The sequence below is a fragment of the Capsicum annuum genome, chromosome 5 (genome assembly GCF_002878395.1).
Source record: "Capsicum annuum cultivar UCD-10X-F1 chromosome 5, UCD10Xv1.1, whole genome shotgun sequence".
Classification (NCBI taxonomy): Eukaryota; Viridiplantae; Streptophyta; class Magnoliopsida; order Solanales; family Solanaceae; genus Capsicum; species Capsicum annuum.
Window position 1 is genome coordinate 112231489 of NC_061115.1, and position 20876 is coordinate 112252364.

Below are 20876 nucleotides of genomic sequence, written 5' to 3' on the forward strand. Positions count from 1 at the left end.
AGACAACAACAAAAATGATTCCACACTTAAGTTGTTCCTAGTTTCGGCCAAGTCTCCAAGTGAGAGAGAACTTGTCTTTCAATTTGTCTATTACAAGATTCAATATCCAAAAACTAAGTAAAGAAACCCTAAAATGTTCCTTATATAGTGTATTACATATAAAAGGCAAAAAGACCAAAAGGCCCCTTGGAGAATAGGCGCCCCTCTAGTGTGACTTAGTGGCTCTTTTTGATGTGTTTTTAGCCCTTAATTGCACTTCTCTTGCACACAGTTTAAAGGATCCATAAACTGACTTACAACACTCACAGTATGGGAAATCTCAGGTTTGGTCACTGTGAGATAATTCAACTTACCAACTAGACACCTATATCTTCCAGAATCATTGAGTGGCTCCCTCTCTCCTAGCAGGAGATTAGTATTCAAATTCATTTTAGTGTCAATAGGTTTACATCCCACATTCCAGTCTCCTCAAGAATGTCTAAGGAATACTTTTGTTGCGAAATAACAATACCAGATCTGGACTGAGCAACTTCAATACCTAAAAAAATACTTCAGTCTGCCGAGTTCTTAGTCTAGAAATACTGAAACAAGTGTTGCTTTAAACTAATGATACCTTCTTGATCATTACCCGTATTACGATATCGTCAACGTAAACCACCAAATAAATACATAGATTTGAAGCAAAATCGACAAAACACATAATGATCTACTTCACGACGAATCATGCCAAAATTCTGAATTACTATGCTGAATTTTGCTAACCAAGCTTGATGAGATTATGTTAGACCATATAATCACCGATGCAATCAACACACCAAACTAGATTCCCTTTGAACAACAAAACCAGGTAGTTGCTCCATATAAACTTCCTCCTCAAGGTCACAAGGGAGAAGGGAGAAGAGCATTTTCATATCCAACTAAAAAAGAGGACAGTGTCGAATAGCAACCATGGATAGAAAAAGACGAACAAATGTTATTTTAGTCATGGGAGAGAAATTATCACTATAATCAAGCCCCTTGGGAACAAAGCGAGCCTTAAGTCGATCAACTTGGCCGTTCAGATCAATATTCAGTGCATAAACCCAACGACAACCAACGGTTAATTTACCTTAAGGGAGAGGAAAAAGCTACCAAGTACCACTCAAATGTAAAGCAGACATCTCCTCAATCATAGCCAATCGCAATCCTGGATGAGAAATTTCTTCTTTTGTGGACTTAGGGATGGAGACAACGGACAAAGATGATGTAAAGGCATAATGGGGTGATGATAGACGATGATAACTTAAAAAAGTATAATGAGGGTTAGTATTACGAGTGGACCGTACATCTTTTCAAAGTGCAACCGCAGAAGATAAGCCTGTAGTAGGTATAGTAGGGTTAGGTACAGGACAGAAATCATCTAAGCCTAATGTTGTACGTGGACAACGATGATAAGTCAGGAGTGGTGGCACTATAGATGGAGTTGTAGAAGGTATTATAGATTTCTCAAAAGTCTATGTAGGTGAGACTAGTGGCACTATAAATGGAGGTGTAGAAGTAACGGTAGGATCCTCAAAATCGATATAGGTAAAACCCAAACATGGTAGGATGATCGGGATTAGAAGAAGATGTAAAGTAAGGTTGAGACTCAAAGAATGTGATATTAGCTGACATAAGTGTAACAACCTGCATTTCGGGCTAAAGTGTAAATCATTATTTCTATGCGTAAGCCAATAGCTCTAATAAAAATTTGGTGTGTTAATCAATTACGTAGCGTGGGAATCTAGTTGAGCATGAATTGAGATCATAGGGTCCCTTAACTTAAAGACCAGTTGAAAGCTTTCCTATCGATTGAGTTTTAGTAAGCGTCTAAACTTGGGTCAACTTCCATTGGCCGTAACTTTTTGTATATAACGAATTATGGGGCCTAATATATATCAAATGAAAGGTCTTTGAGTCCTCTTTCCAACACCACCGGTTTCTCCTTAATCCGATATCGGGGTAAAAAGTTATGCCCATTTTACAGAGAGGTGTCAAGCTGCCGAAGTGCGACGGCCGACCCGACGGACCGTCAAGCCTTCCGTCGGCCCAAAAACAATGAGTTCAGTCACTGAATATGACCCGACGATCAAAGTGACGGTTTGTCACCCTCCTGACGAAAGGCGAGATGTTTTAAAAGGGGAGTTTTGGTACTTTTCCTCTTCAGAAAACCTCCCTAAATGGATTTAATCACTCTCTAAAACATTATTAATCAATCCTCATCAATTATACAACATCAAAACTCTCTTTTCACTCTCAAAAATAAGATCAAACTAGGGTTTCCTCCAAGAACAAGAAATCAAGAAAATCACTCCTTAAGTCCAAGATTTCCAACGAACAAATCAAGATTCGAGTTCTACTCTTTAAACCTTGTAATCTAAGGTACGTGGGGTTTTTCCTAAACTACATGGACATGATGAAATTGTTTCAATAACATTTACATGTTAAGGAATCGTTAATTTACAAAAGGGTATTGAATTTCAACTACAATTATGCATTGTGAATCTTTCTTCACAACCAAGTTTTGGTCTTAAGGCCTCCCCCCTTAAACTTGATTTTGTTCGTATATATATATACGTATGGATGCATGTGGTTTGATGGTTGAAACTTGAATTGAGAGCATAAACAATTATAATCCCTCTCTTGTTGTAAAACCCCTTGTTTTCATATGTTGTGCATTATTCAATTGCATATTGAGAAGCATGATTCAAATGTCTTTACTAATTTAAGCCTTGATTTTGGATATGAACTAAAGAGGGGGATTCTTGCTAATATAAATGAAAAGTGGTGATTCAAAGGGATTGCATGGTTTGTTACAAAATACTTTACCACCACATGTTTGTTGAAATGTTGAACAGAGAGAGTCTTTCCATGATTTTACATGAACAAAAGATATGAACAAAACATGAACTTCCAAAGACACGAGGGCGGAGAGAGTAGAGAGGTGACTAAGGAAACAATACAAAATAAGGAATTTGATTTTGAATGGAAGATGAGGGCATCCGATTAACTAAATAGCAACATGTGATAACTGCATCGCTCAAAAAACGTAGCGGAAAATGGGATTGAATGAGAAGAGTGCAAGCAGCCTCGATGAGATGCCTATTCTTCCTCTCTGCTACTCCATTCTGTTGAGGGGTACACGGACAAGAAATCTAATGAATAATTCTTTGATGAGTTAATAATTGTTGAAATTGGGAGGATCTGAGACATTCGTCGAGGTTTGCTTCTGGTGGAGTGTGAGGGCACGTGTACAGAGACGGAGCCAGGATTTCAAGTAAGGGGGTTCAATATTCAAAGAAAACTAAGTCAAAGGGAGTTCAACACCTACTATAACCACATAAAAATAATTTTAATCATGTATAAATAGTATATTTTTCCGTCGAAGGGGGTTCGTAAAGAGGGTTGGCTCCACCTCTGCGCGTGTAGCACCTGTTCTGGAGAGTCTGACTTGGGTTTTGTTGTTATAAAATTTTGAAGCTGGTGATGGGATGGCTTTCGAAAAAAAAGGAACTGACCGACACGATAACCAAAAAGTTGCACAGTGACAACTAATTTTGCTGGAAAGATGCACATCGATATTTATCACCCAAAAACCATGTGAGAAAAATAAGAGAAAATATGATTGAATTGTTGTGCCTAAATTATTATATTGAGACCTATTTATAGACACTACATTAGACTCATTTTCCAACTAGGACACTGACATTATAATCCTTTTCCAAGTGGATTCAATATAATATTCCTACTCCTACTCATATTCTAACAGTAATATAGAAGTTGTTCTAGAATTCTCCATTTGGAAATGTGAGTTATCTAGTTCCTATATACAGATAGGAAACAAAGAACACAATTCAAGTTATTTAATCTAGTGCCTATTCTCCATGTTTTTTATCTTCATGCGAAACGATTAGACATCTCCACGCATAAAGTTATTTTGTCAATCGGCCCATTCTTACAGATCAATAACGATGATGGTATTTAAAGTCATATTTTAAGCAACTCATACCTGATCAATTAACCAGTCTTTCAGTATTTAATTCTCGACTTTTTACACAACTGAGTGGATCAAGTACTTCCTGATAAGGGGACTACAATATGAATACGTTGAGGGCGCAACAAGATACATCCATGGACAACATTTGTCCTTTAAGCAGTTGTTCCCGAGTGTGAACTGGGACATGTTAGGCATGTAAGCAATGACAAAGATCACTTGTTTTCAGATTAGATTTCCATATCTCAAAAGCATTCACAGAATAGACTAAATAAAACCTTACAAGGTATGCAAATTATGGATACATTTTTGTATTTGTCTTTCATTGGTGAACTCCTCAAGTATATGTAGTCAACAAAGTGTATCTTCTTGGAATGCAGCTCATCATATCATTCGGGTGTCAATGTTTTTGCTTGAAATTAACATGTACACTTCCATCAACCTTCCATATCTTGAAAATTGCTGGATACCTAAAATCTATTACTGAACATGCTCCTTTATATGCAGCAATTATATTTTCTTTTTTCCACAATAGCTAGATTGGGGAATTAGAGCTTCAAAATGTAAGGAATCTTAAGAGTACGAAAGTAGTATTTTAAAAAAACAGGGTCAAAAATTGGTGAATACCACACAGATAAACTAGCAGAAGTTATAGGCAGGCTCTTTAACCAAGGAGATGGCAAATTTCATAGAAGTTTATGGCTATTTGCAGGATATGTGAACATTATACAAATATTTTCCAATGAGATTCAGTCAGGTGTATTGTTTGGAGGCCATAAAGTATAATATAAAAATGATAAATGGTAAAGAGGTAGAACAATCTGCATTCCCCAGAAAAGCAAAAAACAGAGTGACATAGTTGCCATTAAAAATTTTCCACAAATAATCTCAGAAAATGTAAACCAGAAAGTTCTCATATAAGAGAAAAAAATACCTGAGACGTAAAACTTTCATGCAAAGCTTGAACCTTATGAGGAAAAAGGTGATCCTCAAAGTCACCATGTCCTAGTTGACCATATTTGCTCCAACCATATGTATACAAAGCACCAGAAGAGGAAACACAGATAGTATGACGCCAACCGCATGCAACCATGAACATCTTTTCTCCCTGCAAATCTAGGTATCAGAGAAGTAAACAGTGGTCTAAAAAGGAACAATGATTAGATTAAATGCTGGCACACTACAGAAGGTTGTACACAACAGTGTGTTACAGAGAGTAGCTGAATATCTATCTCAAGAATCAAAGAAAACAGAATAGTGCACCACGAAATAGTCCATCTACTGACATCCCAATCTAGTGATGGCTTCAAGAATAACTTGAGCTCGGAGGAGGCCGAACTAAAAGTGAAAAGGTTTGACCACTCGGCGATTCTTGAAGCCAATACTCAAAAGGAATCCCAATTGGAAGAGGAGCTTGGGGCTCTAAGCGAGGCTTTTGCTGAAAAACATGCCAGAGCTAATAATGTGACAGTACGGGCCGAATATCTCAAGTAGGCTGGCTTCAGAACAAATTTTAGTACAGCGTCCTCAATGAAGATGTCCAGGATGTATACTATATATTTGAGTTTAATCATAAGATGGAGGACAAAAGAACTAAGACTAGGTCTCTCAGACATCAGTTAACGCATCAAGAATCCAAGATACCTGGAGCCTAAAGTTGGAATCCTCGAAGGAAATCAATGCTGCGAGAGCGCCTAGCAGATCCTTATTTATTAGTTTAGTACAGTCAAGCTTTTCCGTTAGCGTTGGACTGGCTTACTGGGCACAAGTGCCGTTACTAGGTCTTGTAGGAGGATGACCATTTTGAATAGGTACTTGTTCTTGATGGTCACATTTTTCAGTGCTCTATAATTGATGCAAAACCTTAAACTGCCATCACATGCTTCTCCTAAAACAGAACTGGCGCTCATAACACTTAAACTTCTCCACCATAGTAGGAGAAAGCACTTCAAGCGAGTTCATGCTATGAGGATGAGGCAGCGAGTTGAATATGAGGGCTTTCAGAAAGCTTTAGAAGAGTGCTTGATAGAGACCTCAACACTAGGGATAAAGCCACCTTTCCTTCGTAACTAAATGAAACTGTCTTAAGATGAGGATCCAAGACTGATGGGTACAGAATCCGGACAATCGATGTTGACGAACAAATAGTTAGGACCAGGGATTTGGTAAACTTAATTGCTCTTCCTGAACTGACCCCAGAGGACCTTGCTTCCCCAAACACGGCAATTCCTCCTTATCAAGATCAATGATAACAACATGTCAGATCCCTAATACGCTTGCAGAGCCTCATTAAAAAACTTACCAGAAAAAATCCAATTAGGACAAAAGCTAAGTGAAGGGAAAAAGAGTACAGCGCAACTTTAGCGAGGACTATAAAGTCCAGTTTACTTATCCAAAACTAAATTACAATACAAGACAATTGGGCTATCCAGATTTACTGTTTTGAGAATGTGGTATGATTTGCACAAACTAGGTTCACTTTTACTGCTAATCTTGTTTCATATCAACATGCCGTAATTACTGAATATTAAATAGGTATTTGTGTATTTAAGGTGTATATACTCTTGTAAAAGCTAAAGGAAGTTGTTTGAGGAAGTTGGCACTTTAATTTGGTGTACGAATTGAACTCTTCAAGTTGGGTTGTGTATATACTCTTGTTACCTGCTGGGGTATTTGAACTATTATCTTGGAACTTTCGTTTTCCTTCTCTTTACTTTATATCGTCGTATTTGTATTTCTCAATTATTACGAGACATTCATTAATTTGCCCACGTGTACTGATTGTTTGATCATTGTGCATTCTTGTTGGGACATTGTCCTTGTGGCTGTGACTTTGTCATTATATCGCTATGCCTCTTGATTCGAATCTTTTGCCATCTTGACTTTGAATTTGTGGTTTATCTTAATCATGAAACTTGTCCATATTAAGTATGAAATGGAAAGCCATTTTTAATATGGTTCTTGATTCTCTTGATTACTGGGTTTCCGCCTGACACAAGGCTTCGGTGTTTCTCGTTAATTGACTATGCTTGGTGTGACGGCATAATGTATATATTGTGCAAAATTTGATATTTGATCTCTCGTGAAATAGTTCTATGAACATTCTTGATAAATTGTTTACTTGATGTAATATATATATATATACGTAATGTGTATATATATATATAGGTATGTATATATATATATGTATGTATATATATATTCCAATCGGCTGCAAATAACATAGAAGGGAATTGGAGAATCTAATGGCTCCAAACCCAAAGTTTATACACCACTAAGCTTTATGCCTAGCGTTAGTTGTTTTCTATAGTAGGTGATGTTCAGGAGAATATTTGATGATGGCCATGTAAAGTTACTTTTTTGAGCTTTTAAGAAGATCACATTTGCATATAGGCATCTACATTTGGTAGTAATTTTAGGATTTGTACATGATCCATATATTACACATATATACGTATTTTTTGGAGGCTTGTTTGGTCGTAAGACAATAGTTTGTAACTTAAATTTGGTAACTTGTTTAGCTATTTTAGGGTGTACAAATCCAATTCTTGTATTGTACAAATCCAATTATGTGTGAAGGATGAACTAGTTACCTTTTAATACTCGAATGTTTGGTAATAATTTATAACACGAGTCTATAGTGGTGTGGAATGACAAATGAAATTTCATAAGGGACTTTCTTCGTTATGTTTGAAAGACTGTTAAATTGTTTTAAATCCGGATTACATGAATTATTAAATGACAAAATATTGTACCTTTAACTCTTTTTGAATGGACCTAATTATGCTATTAAATTATAATGAATATGTCTTAAATTAAGCTATTTTAAACATTATAAGTATCATATTAGTTTTTGTTTAGAAACTGGAATCCTCCCAAGAGGGGTCGCTACATGAGTCCTGTGGAAGTCACACCAAAGGTTCTAATCCCTAAAGTTAGGATTGGATCTTATAGGTTTAGGGAGCCATATTTCTTTTACCATTCCACATAGCTGAGACCAATTGGGCTGAATGGGGCCTCTTTAATATTCAAATTTGCTTTACAGCTAAGACTAGATAAAGAAGAGAAAATGGTCATTTACCCCCCCAACCTATAGTCGAAATCCCAACTACACACTTAACCTTTAAAGAAGACCTATTACCCCCCTAAACTTTTTTTTACCGAATTTATTAACCCCCAATTGCTGACCTGTCAACATAAACCACTTAATAACGCATCAATGCATTTCACGCGTCTGGGCCTACGCTGATGTTCTCATTTTTCTTTATAAAAATTATCTCATCTCCTTTCTCTTTCAACCTTTCATTTACAAGAAAAACTTTTCATCTTCATCTCTCCTCTCTCTTAACACCATGATTTGATCTTCTCTTTTTTTTTTTTTTTGAGATTGTTGTTGTAATTTAAACTTTTGGTTGTGGATTTTCAAACTTTTGGAGCTCCATCGGGTTGGGTATCCAAATCTGCAATTCTTGCACCAAGTTTCCTTTGATTTCTTGGCTCAGATTGAGCGCCTCATGGGGTTCTACGACCTCCCGATTTAGGACTTCTCCAATTAGAATCAGAGCTTCAAATGGTTCCAAGAATTCACCTTAATCTTGGCATTTGAGCTTCTTAATAACGTTAGTGTTAATCTCTGAGAACAATTACAAGGGGGAAATGTTTTGTTTGTTAATGATAAAGGGAAGAGTTCTCTGCTAAAAGAGGACACATAGACAATTCATAGAGGAAAATGTTTGTTTATGTGCTTGCCGCTTGGTACGTGGAAAGTTCAATTCTTGCTTTTTCTAATTTTGCTTTTCTGGACTCTGTTGCCCTTAGTCTTGTATAATTTGGAGTAATGAATCATGTATAATTTGCTCCATTTCACTTCATTGATGGCTTTAGCCTTACATTTTGAGCCCATTGTCAAGTTCTTGGATGAGAAAGATAATGAAATTGGAGATAAGGAAGATGAGGAAACACCATTAATGAGTTCAAAAAAGATGAGAAAGATAATGAAATTGGAGATGAGGAAGAAGTTGAAACAAAAGGTCTTTAACGATCCAAAGAAGTTGAAGCTCGTCAGTGATGATTGTAATTTTTTTATGGTGATAACGTTGTGTTGTAATTTTGATTGTGAATTTAGTGGTCGGTGAAATTTTTATGATGAGATATGGATTTAGTGATAGACTACAATGATGATGATTTAATGATAAATCTGATACTAACAAGTTGCAGTAAGATTCTAATAGTGTGTTTGATGATGGGTGGTGATGATTTTTTTCTGGTGGAGTTATGAATTTGGTGTAATGATGGTAAAATGATGGTTTAATGGTGGATTTTGTGTTGCATAGTGAAGAAGAAATCATTAGAGTGGTATGCATTTTTTTTGGATTTTTCTGTTTTGAGAAAGAGAAAGAAGATAAAAAAAAGGACTTTTATTAGTTGAAAAAGACGACATTATTTAATAATTAAAAATAATGAAATATATTATACATACGCGCCTATTAGGGGTGTTCTCACCTCCCACGACAGCTCAGCAATTGGAGGGGTACTAAATACAGTACAAAAATGTTTAGAGGGGTAATGGGACTTTTATAAAGGTTGAGTGTGTAATTGGGACTTCGACTAAAAGTTAGGGGTGTAATAGACCATTTTCTCAATAAAGAATATGAAAATAATAGAAAGCTTGGAGCAAAGCAATAATAGTATATTGCTTCGTATTGTTCGAAACTCCCATTTACGAGTAAGTAAAAACTACTATTTAGCACCCAAGGGTGTGGCCTAGCGATTCAATGAAGTTGAGTTGAGCACCATGAGGTCTCAGATTCAATTCCTGAGACTAACATTAAGTGATTTCTTCTCATCTATTCTAGCCTTGGTGGAAAGAGTTACCTCATACTATAAAGATTCAGAGAAGGAGATCAAAAAGATGATACATTAACTCTGGAAGCAAGCTTTTAAATACAGAATATACAACTAACTAAACCTAAAGTGCAGGCCACTATCTGCACACTATCTACAACTAACTAACTATTCCTAAATATACTCCAACCGTCAGAGACTTATTCAAACTATAATAACTAATAACAAGAGTTAAATAAAGATAGTAACAAAAGGTAAATAAAGATGGTTAATACACCCCCTCAAGTAAGGTAAGGTGCAACAATGCTTAACTTGGAACGACACCTAATAAAGGCTGATTTAGGAAGTGGCTTGGTGAAGGTATCAATTAGCAAGTTGATCACAAGCATGAGTATGAGTAACATGAACTTGATGAGCGTGAACCTGATCACGGACATATGTGAAATCTACAGCAACATGTTTCATACGGGTATGGAACACTGGGTTGTGAGATAAGTTACTCCAACATTGTCACAGTAGATTGTTGGCGTCTTCGGAATGGTGACATGTAACTCATAAAGTAAGTTTCGCACCCATGTGATCTCTGCAAGTGCATTGACTACTGATTTGTACTCTGCCTCAGTGGACGAGCGTGCCACTGCACGTTTTCTGGACGACCAACTAACTGGATTTGGTCCAAAGAAAAGTATGTAACCTGATGTAGAGATTCTGTCATTTGGATCGCCAGCCCAGTCGGCATTAGCATACATATACAAATTGGACTCAAAGCTGCGAAGGATGCGAAGTTCTGAACCTGCGGTTTCTTTTAGATATCGTAGTACTCTTTTAACTGCTTTCCAATGTTCATTAGTCGGAGTATGCATAAATTGTGACAATTTATTGACTGCATAAGATATGTCAAGCCGAGTGAGAGACAGACACTACAATTTGTCAAGGGTACGCCAGTAGCGCGTGGCATCAGTTAGTGGCGAACCATCAGCTACCCGAAGGGGTATACTGGAACACATGGGAGTGGAAAAACCTTTACAATTGTCCATATCTAGTTCAGAAAGAATTTCCAAAATGTATTTTGATTGAGAAAGAATGAGACCATCTGGCACTTGCTTAACATCAACACCCAAGAAGTATTTTAAATAGCCAAGATCCTTCAACGAAAATCTCTCTGCCAATTAATGACGAATTTAATCATGTGTGGATAGTTTCCAGTGATTATGATGTCGTCAACATAGACAAGCACATAAATGGTTACAGCCAAATGCTTCCATACAAATAAAGAGGTGTCAGATTCTGTTCTGACAGAGTGCATTTTCAGCAGATGTTCACCCAGAGCATTATACCAAGCCCATGAGGCTTGTTTAAGGCCATAGATAGCCTTCTTCAGTCTGCAGACATGAGTTGGAAATTGGGGATTAATAAAGCCACGAGGTTGAGACATAAAGACTTCTTCATCCAATTTTCCTTGTAGGAAAACATTATTGACATCAAGCTGATGGATTGGCCAATTGTGTCGCACAGCTATAGATAACACCAATCTTACGGTTGTCGGTTTGAAAACAGGAGCGAATGTCTCATGAAAATCTAAACCAGGATGCTGCGTGAACCCTTTTGCAACTAGACGAGCTTTGAACCGATCTATAGAACCATCTGCTTTTCTCTTGATCCTATACAACCATTTGCAATCCACAACATTTGTTGACATGTTTCGCGGCACGAGTTCCCAAGTCTGATTTTTAATTAAAGCATCATATTCTGCTTTTATTGCTTATCTCCACTCTTCATGTTTATCAGCCTATTTGAAAGTTACAGGCGTAGGGGTCAAATGGGTCAGAAAAGAAAGTTTTCTTTTGGGCTTGAAGATACTATTTTGGGACCGAGTTATAATACGATTTGAAGACGGCGGTGGAATCAGAGCAGCAGGTATTGAAGGAGAAGGATCAAGTAATTGGTTTGTGGGATTTAAACTTTGTTGGGGTGGCAGGGGTGAAGGAGTGGCTTCACTGGTGATTGGGATTGGTTGGTGGGATTGCAGGTTTGTGGTTTTTCGTCTCTGGTATGTGAGCAAAGGCTTATGTGTTGCAGTGTTATGCGCAGGAAGTTGATTAGAAGAAGGAACAGGGAGAGGTGTATTACCTGATAACTCTGAAGCTGCAGGTACTTGGTCGTTACTGTTGGAGTGAGCATTGCCAGGGGAATAGGTGTTATTGTTGGAGTGGGACTCTACTTGGAGTGGAATAAGGGATGGAATAGAGAGAGGAGTGGTTTGAATTGTTGTTGGACTATCCTCTTTAGAGTCGATGACTTTCCAACTTAATTGAGAAGTATATTTTGTTAAATGGATGAACAATTGTTTAAAAGGAAATTCTTTTTCAAAAAATTCAACATCACGACTTATGAAAATTTTGGACTGAACGGGGTCAAAGCACATGTGAGCATGGTGAGTCTGAGAGATACTTAAATACACACATGGGGTGGACCGGGGTTCAAGTTTATTTTTGGTATAAGGTTTAAGCCATAGGTAACAAAGACAACCAAAAACTTTTAGGGTGTGAAAGTCAGGAGATCGACCAAATAATTTTTGGTTGGGTGACTCATTATTGAGGATGGGAGTGGGAAGTCGGTTAATAAGGTAGACTTCATATTGACATGCAAAAGACCAAAGTTCAGAGGGTAAGGATGCTTCATGAAGAAGGGTTCTAGCAGTTTCAAGAATATGGTGATGTCGACATTCAGCTATGGCAACACTTTGTGGAGTGTAAGGAGGAGAAATTAAGTGTTCAATGCCATGTTTTTTAAGATAGGGCTGAAGACCGATGAACTCACCCCCTCTATCTGTATAGATTGTGGAAACTTTTGTTTTGAAAAAATTTTCTACTAAAGGATGAAACGTTGGAAAAATTGATGCAACCTCACTTTTATTTTTAAGTGTATACAACCAAGTATATTTGGTATACTGATCAACAAAAATGCAATAATACAACTTTTTGTCGAGTGATAAAATGGGCGATCGTCCCCATAAATCACTAAAGACAATCTAAAGAGGAACACCACTGGACAAAGTGAGTCGGTGGAATGGCAAACGATGTACTTTATTAGAAGAACAAGCATTACAAAGTTCAAACGTTTCTTTGCTAGCAACAACTGGTAAGGAAAATTTTCTCAAAATAAAATTTAAAATTCTAGAGTGGGGATGACCCAATCGGAAATGCCAAAGTTGAAGTGGGGCTTTTGTGGAGACAAGGTAAATGGAAGGTTTCCTGGATGGCAAACATGGCCACTCATACAGTCCATTTTTGTTTCGGCCTTGTACCAGCGGCTTCAGAGTATGCATGTCCTTCACAACAAAAGTAAAAAGAAAAAATTCAATGACGTGAGGTTATCTTGGCAAAACTTAGCAACAGAGATGAGATTCTTTTTGATTAATGGAGCACAAAGTGTGTCAAAAAGCTTAAAAGCAGATTTAGATGTCTGAATTAGAGTTGAACCAATATGAGTAATGGGAATGGTTTTATCGTCACCCATAGAGATTTCTTCAGTTCCTGTATACTCTTCAAGGTTGTGAGGTTCGACAGTGACATGGTGCGTTGCTGCAGAGTCTAAAACCCAAAAGTTTTCGGATGATTGCTCCCCAGATGCAAAGTTAGCCTTAGCTTCAAAGTGATTGTGCGACTTGGAGCGAAAAGCATCTGCCGTGTGACCAAACTTGTGGCACAATTGACATTTGACGGATTGCTTAGTTTGTCGCCTGTTTTGTTGATTGTTAGAATTCGGTTGCAGATTGTTGGAATTCGATTGCTGATTGTTAGAATTCCATTGTCGAGACTGAGATGGTTTCCACGGCTGGTTGTTGAAGCGAGGATTGTTCCTGTTGAATTACGGAGTCGTGTTGGACTTCTGAGCAACAGCAGCTGTGATCATAGATGGTTTTTCTAGATCTTGATGTTTTAGGAAGAGCTCATGATCTGTGAGCTTGTGAAAAAATTCTTCAAAGCTCAAAGGAGAGTCTCATGCTCGAATCGCAGCAGAGATTTCACGATACTCGAGGCCAAGGCCACTTAAAATTTTGACAAGTTCATCATCATTGACAGGTGAACCAGCAACTTTAAGAGCATCGAAGAGGGAACGAATCTCCTGCAAATATTCCGCAATGGTTTTGCAAGTCTTCTTGGTGTTTTGCAGTTGATCTCGCAAGCTGAAGATGCGAGTATGGCTTTTGTTGGCGTAGGCTGTGTGAAGGAGTTCCCACGCTTTGTTAGCAGATGGTGCTGCTGCAACAGTTGGAACAATTGTAGGATCGACCGATGCCATCATTGCTTGTTGGATCAATTGATCCTGAGAGAACCAAATCTGATAATTGGGATTTGATACAGTAAGATCACTTGGGGTAATAGTAGGTGATAGAGCAATTATGGTTCCATCAAGATGTCCCATGAGTTGATGCCCATTTAGTAGCATCACAAGTTGTGCTTTCCATGTTGAGAAATTGAGGTTACCTTGTAGTTTAATAGGTAACTGAGCAACAGGATTAAATTGTACCACATGAGTAGTGGTAGAAACTGTAGAACCACTGGCATCAATAGCATCATTTACTGGAGCCATAGATGGGAAAGATTAAGGAGGATGAAATGGATTTGACTCGGTGGAGCTTATGGGTCTCTGATACCATATAAAGATTCATAGAAGGAGATCAAAAGGATGATACATTAACTCTGGAAGCAAGCTTTTAAATACAGAATATACAACTAACTACACCTAAAGTGCAGGCCACTATCTGCTCACTGTCTACAACTAACTACCTATTCCTAAATATACTCCAACCATCAAAGACTTATTCAAACTATAATAACTAATAGCAAGAGTTAAATAAAGATAGTATCAAAAGGTAAATAAAGATAGTTAATAGATACCTATTGGTGGTGGGAGGTGGCAAATATCCCGTGAAATTAGTCGAAGTACACGCAGGTTGGCCCGAACACCACGATTATCAAAAAAAAATTACTAAGGGCAGCTCAGTGCACTAAAGCTCCCGCTATGTGCAAGGTAAGGGGAAGGGCTCCACCACAAGAATGTATTGTAAGCAGCTTTACCTTGCATTACCTGAGGTTGTTTCCAAGGCTTAAAACAAAGGCTTGAAAAAAAAAAAGAACTATTATCTATAAGAAACAAAAATCATCAGTTAATCGGAAAACTCCACTCGAACCCTAAAATCTATGTCCAATGAAAATGTTCCACCAGAGAACATCGTTGCAAGTGTTAGCTAATATTCACCAGTCAATAGGAAAACTTCATTAGAGCCCTAAAATATTATGTCCAATGAAATGGTTCCACCAGAGAACATTATTGCGTGTGTCAGCTAATATTCCCTTGTAATTTGCAGTATCTCATATGAATATATCTACCTTAATCGTCCTTTTTGTCCTTTATCCTATTTTGGGGGCACGGTTCCTCTGCTAACTTTGGGTAACAAGCTCCCGCCTATTTCCTCGATGATGAGTGTTAAGTAGATATTAGTACGAATCGGGGTTGAGTTCTTCGGCTAGCCACAAATCGAGACCCTCGATCAATGAAACCTTTATGGATACTTCTCCTCGATATCTATGCCATGTCATCACCGAACTTCACCTAACACCACATGTCCACTTCACATGCATCCACATGTACCAAGTTATTTTCCCCAATACAGTCACATGTATTGTTATATGTCTAGGCTCATCCTTTAAAGCCTTTTTGTTAAACTCATCTTTTGGGACTCGCGTCTCACGTTTTGTATAAAAAGAAGTTTGTTTATGAACTATTAAACTATTATAATTTATCTCCTCATCTTTTATGGTTATGTCATGATATCTCATGCAAGTAGAGCTGGTCCGCTCGGGCAAGTTAAGGCATAGTGTGCCGATCCGCCTCACCATGGGGGCATGACAGATGATGACATTTGTAACCTTCCTGCATCGAAAAACACCTAATGAAAAATATCTTAACGCTCTAGGATGAAGTTTGCCAACATTCCTAGAATGAATAAGACAGACACAACCAAACACCTTTAGAGGAACAAATTATTTGTTCTTAACCTTTAAAACTTCCCGAGGAGAAACTGGGTACTTTAAGTAGCATTCCACATATAAAGGCAACTACTAGAAAAGCATCCTCCAATAAGGTTTTGGTAGATTCAAGGTCAACATAAGATATATCATTACATTTAACAAATGTTTGTTTTGTTTCATTCAAGGGCCCATTTTGTGCACTAGGGTAAGGACAACAAATTTGATGGGCCATTCCATTGGATTCCAAATAAGCACAAGAATTTTAGCCGTGCATTCTGCAAAAAAGTTAGTTCTCAAGATTTTTTCATAACATCAAAATTGAGTACAAATCATCTTATGAAATGACTGAAAACAATAGAAATTTCACTTTCATTTTTTAATTAAAACACACAAGTCATCCTAGTACAACAATCAATAAGATTAACAAACCATTGACACCAAACAGGACAGATAGCATGATAGACAACTCAAAGATCATGAATTAATAGTGAATATTGTATATATTAATATAATTATACATTGTAGTATATTTGTAATTATAGAGATATGATGTAGTAATTAAAGAGACAGAATAGCAGGTTCAAAGGGATAGAATAACTGATCTTTAGGGATAGGAAAGGCAGATTTTAGGGGATATAATCTTTGAATACTTTCTATTTCATGGAAAGACTCAACATTGAGAGACATTCAGCAAAAATTTGATATTGGTTCATTTTAATTTATTTTGAAAATTTTAATTATTTGACGGTTTGTCAACATCTTAGACTTTTGATCTTGGTTATTCTGGTTGTTCTTTTTTGAGTCATAGTATTTCTAATTTTTATAGCTATTCAAAAACATGGCTTCGCATCAATTTGAATCTTTCAATGTTTGCTTCACTGGAAAAAATTATTCTTCCTGGGGATTTCAATTTCTACTATGTCACCGAAAAAGAACTACGGGGGCATATAGATGGAAGCGACCGTGCTCCTAAGGATCAGACAAAGTTAGGTGAATGAAAAATTAAGGATGCTCGGGTGATGACATGGCTTTTGGGGTCAATTGACCCTCCTATTGTTCTTGATCTCAGGCCTTACGAGACTGCTAAGGCCATGTGGGATTATTTACAAAAGGTTTACTACCAAGACAATAGCGCAAGACGTTTTCAGTTAGAGTATGAAATTGCTAATTATACTAAAGGAGATCAATCTATCCAGGATTATTTATCTGGATTTCAAAATTTTTGGGCTGAATTTACAGATATTGATTATGCCAAAATACCTAGCGAATCTCTTACTGTAATTCAGGCAGTTCATGAGCAAAGCAAGCGAGACCAATTTTTTATGAAGTTACATTCCGAGTTTGAGAGTGTTTGCTCTCACTAGATGAATCATGACCCGTCTCCTTCCTTGGATGTTTGTTTTAGGGAATTACTCCATGACGAACAGCGTTTTGTTACACAAAATGCTTTCAAGCAAGTTCATGATGTTGTTGTTGCATTTGCTGCCCAAGGTAAAGAAAAGGGTAGGGATATGACTAGAACTCAATGCTATAATTGCAAGGATATGGCCATATTGCTAGCAATTGTAGTAGGAAGGTTTGTAATTATTGTAAACAACAAGGACACATTATCAAAAAGTTTCCCACATGCCCTCAAAACCGTAAGTTCAATGCTTTTCAAGCTAGAATAAATGGTTTCACTACTGAGAACTCATCTTCGAGACAAGTTCTTACTCTTGAAATGGTAAGACAAATGATCTTGTCAGCCTTTTCAGCTTTAGGGCTACAAGGTAATGATTTTGCATCTAATTTTTGGCTTGTTGATTCTGGCGCTTCCAATCATATGACCAACTCAGCTAGTATGCTAAAAAATGTTGGTAAGTATCATGGTCCATCAAAAATTCAAGTTGCCAATGATAGTAATTTACCCATTAGCAAGGTTGGGGATATTACTAAAACTTACAACACTGTTTTTGTGTCACCAAAGCTCTCCACTAGACTTATTTCAGTTGGACAATTGGTAGATAACAATTGTGATGTGAATTTTTCTCGTAATGGTTGTCTTGTGCAGGAGCAGGTGTCGAGGACGATAATTGCGAAGGGGCCTAAAGTTGGACGACTGTTTCCTATACACTTCACCATTCCTCCTGTTCTATCATTTACTTGCACTTCTACACCTAGTAAGACTAAGGTATGGCGTAAGCACTTAGGACATCCAAATTCTATTGTGTTGTCTCATTTATCAAATTCGAGTTTATTGGGGAATAAAAATCAATTTTCCACTGCTTCCGTTGTTTGTTCTACTTGTAAATGAACAAAAGTAAAATTCTTCCTTTTCCTAATTTTGATAGTCGTGCTACATGTTTTGATGTCACTCAAAGTGATGTTTGGACATTTCACCAATTGTTTTTCATGCTCATTTCAAGTACTTTGTGACATTTATAAATGATTATAGTCGATTTAAGTGGGTATATTTTCTTTGTTCCAAAGATTAGGTATTTTCCATATTCGTGACATTTTTGGCCTGTATTTAGAGTCAATTTTCTACTTGCATCAAATTATTAAGATTTAATTCTGGTGGAGAATGTCTTATGAATTCAAAAAAAAATTGTTTGAAAAAGGAATTGTCTCACAAACTCTTGTCCATATACACCACAACAAAATGGGGTTGCTGAACATAAAAATCGTAATCTTTCAAATGTCACTCATACTTTATTGATCGAGTCCTCTGTTCCATCTAAGTATTGGGTGGAAGCATTGTCGACTGTTGTTTTGATACGGGAATCAACCAAAAACACGAAAACAAACATAAGAACAACGGGAACAAGATACAAACACAAGACAAAACCGTGAGCAAGAGGGCAAGAGCTACAACAGCAACACCACAACAAGAACAAGAACACAATAACAAGAATGAAAACACAAACAATGCATAAAATAAAAGATAGGCAAGATGACATAAGAACTTACAAAGACGTAAAAACCAAACGTATATCAAACGTAAAGACCCTTACACTTGCAAATACAAGCACCAATCTTCTTACGGTGACCGCTAAGGGAATCAACTACACCTTACAACCACCATTTCTAAACAACGTACAATATCAGCTTTTCCAAGCCCTACACTAAGAACTCTCTCTAAGAGAGGTGAAACTCTCAAGGTCTTTCAATATTTCTTCATCAATCAAAAACTAAAAAGGAAAGACTTAATAAAAGACTATATATAGTCTTATTACATAATGAAAGACAAAATGACCACAATGCCCTTAATGAGGAGGGGGCGGCCATGGAGTGTATTTGGACAAAATAAAGTGACCAAAATGCCCTTAATAAAGGTGACCAAAACCATGAGCCATTAAGTGTTGTCCAAAACCATGAGTCCTCAAGTCATCAATGCTCCAAGCAGTCTTCCACAATGGTATGCTCAAAATGGGTCCTCCATGGATGTTCTCATATCCTTGAGGTGACCAAGTCTTAAATCTCTATGTGTTGGCCTCCAAAGATGACCATTTAGTCCGCATCATGTTTACTTAATTAATAGACTACCATCTAAAGTGTTAAATCTTGAATCTCCATATTTTCGTCTTTATCACAAAAATCCAAGCTATGATAATTTTCATACATTTGGTTGTATTTGTTTTGTGCATCTTCCTCCATCTCAGCGTAATAAACTTTCAGTTTAGTCTACTAAATGTATTCTTATGGGTTATAGTACTTCACAAAAAGTTTTCCCTGTTATGATCCATGTTCTAATAAATTTCATGTATCTAGAAATGTTTTCTTTGAAAATCAGTAATTCTTTTCTACTTATGTTGAGTCATCTCCTGTTTCTCCTCTTCTTCCTACTTATGAGGATTTGTCTTTTTCTTCTAAGAAGTCCAAACCTGGATTTGTGCATGAACGTCGGCGGCCAACTTTAACCCCTCTCGATATTGATCCACCACCTGAAACTGTTCCACAACTAGAATCAGAGAATTCTTCAAGGTCTGCTCCTCTTGAGCCCACTAGGCAATCTATCAGAGTATATCATACTCCTAATTGGTATGGCTTTTCATCTACTTTATCCACCATTTCTGTTCCAACTTGTTACTCACAAACTTCCAAGCATGAATATTGGCAGAAAGCAATGGAGGAAAAACTTTTGGCTCTTAAAGAAAATGGCACATGGGATATTGTTTCATGTCTTTCAAATGTCCATCCAATTGGTTGGATGTAAATGGATTTATTCAATAAAACTTCATACTGATGGAAGTCTTGATCGGTACAAAGCTCGGTTGGTTGTTCTTGGTAACAAACACGAGTATGGAATGAACTATGAGGAGACTTTTGCACCAGTAGCAAAAATGACTATCGTGCGAACTATTATTGCCATTGCTGCTTCACAAAACTGGACTCTCCATCAAATGGATGTCAAAAATGCTTTTCTTCATGGTGATCTCAAAGAGGATATTTATATGAAACCTCCACCAAGTTTGTTCTCATTGCCTACACTAGATGTATGCAAGTTGAAGAGGTCTTTGTATTGATTAAAACAAGCCCCCAGAGCTTGGTTTGACAAATTTAGGTCTACTTTGCTACAATACTCTTTTGAGCAGAGCAAATATGACTCACCTGTGTTTCTTCGAAAAACATCTACAATTTGTATTCTTCTTTTGGTATATTTTTGGTATATGTAGATGACATTATTATTATTGGAACTAATTCTTCACTAATCACTACCTTGCAACAGCAGTTTAAGGATTCTTTTCATATGAAAGATCTTGGTACTCTTACATACTTCTTGGGATTGGAAGTTCATAGGGATTCTTCAGGTGTGTTTCTAAATCAACAGAAATATGCTCATGATCTGATTTTTTTGGTTGATCTTCAAGATTCCTCCTCCGTAGATACTCCATTAGAATTAAATGTAAAGTATCGTCGCGAGGAAGGCGATCTTCTTCCTGATCAACCTATGTTTCGGCAATTAGTTAGGAGCTTAAATTACCTTACTATTACCCGACCTA

At 37.1% G+C, this 20876-nt stretch overlaps 1 protein-coding gene across 2 annotated transcripts in view; it reads right to left on the bottom strand.

Annotated features, from left to right (window-relative positions):
• LOC107852991 (ultraviolet-B receptor UVR8) overlaps positions 1-20876 on the bottom strand; it is a 96264-nt gene that overhangs the window by 26600 nt on the left and 48788 nt on the right. For both annotated transcript variants that reach the window (XM_016698021.2, XM_016698020.2), the window contains one exon: positions 4947-5120. In XM_016698021.2, coding sequence (XP_016553507.1) covers positions 4947-5120 — 174 coding nt within the window. The remainder of the gene's footprint in view (positions 1-4946; positions 5121-20876) is intronic.